This window comes from Monodelphis domestica, chromosome 2, assembly GCF_027887165.1.
Source record: "Monodelphis domestica isolate mMonDom1 chromosome 2, mMonDom1.pri, whole genome shotgun sequence".
Classification (NCBI taxonomy): Eukaryota; Metazoa; Chordata; class Mammalia; order Didelphimorphia; family Didelphidae; genus Monodelphis; species Monodelphis domestica.
Window position 1 is genome coordinate 532,588,949 of NC_077228.1, and position 5,000 is coordinate 532,593,948.

The 5,000-nt window shown below is 56.6% G+C and overlaps 1 protein-coding gene across 3 annotated transcripts in view; it reads left to right on the forward strand.

The window, feature by feature from the left end:
- INPP5D (inositol polyphosphate-5-phosphatase D) overlaps positions 1–5,000 on the forward strand; it is a 117,480-nt gene continuing 112,480 nt past the window's right edge. For 2 of the 3 annotated variants that reach the window (XM_007485827.3, XM_007485829.3), the window contains exon 1: positions 1–281. In XM_007485827.3, coding sequence (XP_007485889.2) covers positions 148–281 — 134 coding nt within the window. In that variant the 5' untranslated portion in view covers positions 1–147. The remainder of the gene's footprint in view (positions 282–5,000) is intronic. The other variant, XM_007485828.3, reaches the window with a different exon arrangement.

Here is a 5,000-nt window from a genome sequence, read left to right on the forward strand (position 1 = left end):
AGTCAAGGCAGCGAGTGAGCACCGCAGCTGCCCCGGGGACGGTGGACGGAACGTTTCAGGGGCTTCTCCTGCCCATCGAGCGCTGCTTTGGCCGTGGGGGTGAGCGGGCAGGGGTCGGGCCCCAGCCGCTCTCCGGAAGCATCCACAATGGTCCACTGCTGGAATCATGGGAATATCACCCGCTCCAAAGCGGAGGAGCTGCTCTCCAAGACCGGGAAAGACGGGAGCTTCCTCGTGAGGGCCAGCGAGTCCATCCCCCGAGCGTATGCCCTCTGCGTCTTGTAAGTATGGGGCCTCCCCCAGGCTGGCCCCCCTCTTCCGCATGTGCCCATCCCTTAGCTGGACGCGGGGCTTTGCACCAAGCCAGACACCCTGGGCCGTGGGAGTGGTGCAAACAGAACCAGAGGACCTTCCCTCCTCTGGGCCTCAGGTTCTTCATCAGTGCAGTGAGGGGGTTGGACTAGATGAGCTCCGAGCCTATGATCCCGGGACCTGGATTCAAGTCCTGACTCCGGGACTTATTCCCTGGGTGATGTTAGGAAAGTCTATTTCCTCATTGGCAAAGTAAGAGTCGCGCATCTGATGGCGCCCGAGGTCGCTCTCAGTTCTACATTGGTGACCCCAAACAGTAAAAGGATATTATGATCGTTCTTACTCCTCAGCTCCCCGGGCTGTCCTGGGTCCAACGTGCCCCCCCCCACTTTGCTTGGTGGGAACTTTCCCCAGAATTCTCTCGAGAGCCAAAGTTCCTCTAGCAGACCCTGCAGCGCCGGGAGGGGATGAGCTCCCTGACGTCGGCAGGTCTCGCTGATGGCGTCACGGCTCCCCAAGATGCTGGACAGGCAAAGAGGAAACCCGGAGCTCGTCTAGTGAGGCCCGGCTCTGATCGTCGATAGGGCGGATGGTAGGAGGTCAAGAACCTCAACTAACCACCTCCCGGCCCAGCCCCAACCTCAGAATTTTGGTGGCTTTCATTTGGTGCTTTTAAAAAAGGCCTGGGTGCAAGTGTGACTTCAGACCCTTCCCAGCTGGGTGACCCTGGACAAGTCACCTAACCCCGCCGCCCAGCCCTTACTGCCCTTCTGCTGTGGCTCACTTTACAGACAAGGAAGTCAGGGGTTCCCCCCGGGGGATCTGCCATTGCCCATAGCACGTAGCGAGTGGATATGGTGTTGGACTTCAAGAAAGAGCTGTTCCTGACTGGCTCTGCTGCTCACTAAGGAGGAGTGACCCAGGGCAAGTCCCTTGCTTCTCTGTGCCTCAGTTTCCTCATCTGTAAAGTGAGCGGTTTGCACCAGATGACCCTCCCCCTTTGCTTTACATGATCAAATACAAAACCAAAAATGAAATCCTCTTTGCCTTTGAAAGGCTTCTGTTCTCTACAGAGGGAACCGGTAGGGGGAAGGAGAGCCAGGATCCCCGAGGGGAATCAGGGAAGGCTTCTGAGAAGAAGCAGCCAACGTAAGGATGTTGGCAAAGGAGGTCCAGGGAGGGGCGTCTGCCAGAGAGAGAGCCTGGGAGGGAGAGGGGGAGCTGAAGTGCCCCCAGAATCCGTCTGGCCTTTGCCCAGGCTGTGCCCCGGGCTGCAGGGTCCTTCTCCTCACCTTAGAATCCCACAGCTACGAGCACCCTTCTCTGGCCTCCCCTGGGGTTAGCCCTCACCCTCCACCTCAGAGTCCGCACTGGCCACAAGGCAGAAGAGAGGTAAGGGCTAGGCAGTGGGGGATAAGGGACTTGGACAGGGTCACACAGAGAGGCAGTGTTGGAGGCCGTTTGAACCTAGGACCTCCCGCCTCCGAGGCTGCCCTTTGTGCCACCTTGCTGGCCCTCCTCCTCCTTTTCCAGTTGGCACGTCCTCGTCCCTTCCCTCCCCTCGTCGCCTTTGTCTCTGCGCCCAGCATAAAGCCTTGCCCTTTGCAGGGTCATCCATGTCTGTGGGCTTGAGTGGGACCCAGAGGGCAGGAGGGGGGAGGGAGAAATGGCCGCCCGCACACGAATTGCATCTCGTCCCGGAGGGAGGCAGAGGGAGCCACTGGAGGTGTGTGAGCAGGGGGTGGCGGAGGCAGCGCAACCACTTGGAAAATGAGAGCCTGAGCGGAAGAGCTCAGGGGAAATGGTGGGGCGCCGAGAACAGGGGAAGCGGTGAAGGAAACCTTCCCGAGCCTGGGGCGAATGGTGTGATGGGCAAAGGCACGGGGAGACCCTGGGAATGAAGGTGGGGTTTGGCCCCCCAAGGCTGAAAACTGGTTGGAAAGGGGTCCAAGGGCCAAGGCAGAGGCTGGGAGACAGAAAGAGGCCGGGAACAGGTTACCATGGAGATGGCGCAATCAGACTTCACCTCAAGCACTTCTCAGCAGTGGGACCCTGGGCCAGTCCCTTCACCGGCTTTGCCTCAGTTTCCTCATCTGTAAAAATGAGCTGGAGAAGGACATGGCAGAGCACCCCAATATCTCGGCCAAGGACACCCCAAAGGCAGTCCCCAAAAGGGGGACACAACCCAAATGGCTGAACAACCACCTGAAGGTTGAGGGGCTCATGAGACATGTAGGTGGAAATGGGAGCTCAGGGTGTCCACTGAAGGTAAGGCCAGTGGCCCTTATGTTCTGTGGCTCCCGGTGGCCCCTAAACTTCCTGCTTGAAGCTTGTTGCTCAATCATTCACTCAATGTGGCTCACAGAGACTTGTCCCCCCCTTTGTTTATTTGTTTATTTTCAACCCCTTCCTTCTTGTCCTAATAGCACCTCAAAAGCGAACAGGGTTAAATGACTTACCCGGGGCCTGGCAGCTTGGCAATAGCTGGGGTCAAATTTGAACCCAGGACCTCCCCACTCCAGCCCTGGTTCTCTGAGATCCACTGAGCCCCTGAGATGCAGCCCCACCCCATCCCCATTCATTTATCCAGGAAGCCTTTCATTCATTCATTCACCAACAGTAGGCTCCTGGCTACTGTGGCCAGTGGCTAACGAGATGCTCTCCATGTCGGAGAGGCGGCAGGGTAGGAGATGATAGACAACGCGTGAGCCAGAGAAGAGGCCGAGAAGCAGGGGTCACCCCGGAGGGCCATCGGGCTCCTTGGGGAGTCCAGAAGTCCTGGACGAGACATTCGATCGGCTCTTTAAAGGCTCATCTTGTACCACCTCCCTTTTCACAGATGAGGAAACTAAGACCTGGAGAGAGCAGGTGACTTGTTCAAGGTCACACACACAGGATGGAACAGAACCAAAATTCAAATCCAAATCTCTCCTTTCAAATCCTGAGTCTCTTCCCACTACAGCTTGGAACCAACACACGCTATGAATTCTAAGAGGGAAGGGAAGGGTTTAAAAAAAAAAAAGAGGAGACGGGATCTGCCTCGGGAGGTAGTGAGCTCATCATCCTTGGAGGTTCCCCTTATCTGGCCCTCCTGACAATCCTAGGGGCAGGCACTATTATCTCCCCCATTTGACAGATGAGGAACTAGAGGCAGACCCGGTACAGTGACTTGGCCAAGGTCACACAGCCGATCAACATTTGAGGCCAAATGTGAACTCTGGACTTTGGGTTCTAAGACCATCGTTCCTCCCCCCACTCCCCCGGCTAATTTAGGAGGGAGAGCGGGAAGAATTCCCTCCCAAGGGGAGCTATGGAAGAAAAGCCTCGGGGGTGATGAGCTTCCCGTCTCTTTTTGGTCTCCAAGCAGAGACTGGGCAAAAGTTGCCAAGGGTATTGGAGAGAGGATTCCTGGTTAGGCTTGGGTGGGACAAGATGGCAGCTGCTCTGATGTGGAAAGCTCTCTCGCTGCCCTCTCCTTCCACTTCTCCTTGGACTGGCCCCTGTGAGCCTAGGACAGAGGTAGGAGGGTGGCCCTGCCGGGTCATACTGTGGATTTGGTGCTCCTTGGTTTGGCCAGTGTCTGTGGCGAAAGCTTTCTTCTCCTTGTCTGACTCTTCAGCCAAGATACACAGTGGATTGTCATTTCCTGTTCGGCTCCCTTTACAGAGGAGGAAACGGAGGCAAACAGGGTGGACGTGACTCGCCCAGGGTCACCTATCTTGTAAGTGTCTGAGGCTGGATTTGAACTCGGCTCTTCCTGATTCCAGTCCTGGCACTCTGTCCACGGTGCTGCCTGGCTGTCTTAACGTCAGTATGGATGGAAATTGGGGCCCTTCCCACGCTCTCCCCCGGGGAAAGAAACCCTTCCAACGTCAGCAGAGACATCCCTGCGGATGTTTCCTCTATTTACAGTCTTTAATTTAATTCTGACCTTGGCAATTGCCTAATAAAACAACCATTTTTAATTGAAAATTTAATTTAATTAAGTTAGAATCTGTTTCCATGGTAACATACATGATTTGTGTTCTTCCCCTCCCCTCCCCCGTAGCCAACACGCCATGCCGCTGCGTCAAATGGACGCGCCTCTCTTTCTATATATTTCTGTCTCGTCTGCATCGCTCGCTCGGACCTTTCAGAACTGTCCTCCAGCTTGCGCGGCTCTCTCCGGTCTCCTTCTTGCTCGCCGGGGGGGATCCTCTCCCATCCTCAGCTGACAAGAAGGAAAGAGAAGAGGAGAACCGTTGGAGCCGAGAGGCAGGCCATCCCCCACTGGCTTACCCGGAGGGTCCCTCCTGGGCCCGCCTCCATCCTCTCTGGCGCAGCCGGCCGGCCAGCAGCCTCCCTTTTTTTCTTCTTTTGCCCCTTTCATGGGTGTCTCTTTCCCCAAAGAGCTCCTTCCTCCGCCAGGCCTGGAAAGCTGCCTCTTAGAACCAGGAGTAAAGCAGAAGGCTGGGTGGAGGGGGACGACGTCATCCCAGCCCAAAGAGGCGCCGCCCGGGGTTACCCCAGGACGAAGGGCGCCGGACCCGCTTTCCCATCTCCCCGTCCTGGCTCTGTCTGCCGTGCCGGATCCTTCCTTGGGGGCTGTTGCTGCACCCATAGCTCGAGTCTTTCCTGGTTCTGCTCTGCATCTGTTCATGGGAGTCTTCCTGGGCTTCTCGGGATCCTCCAGGCTCGCCAAAGCGCCT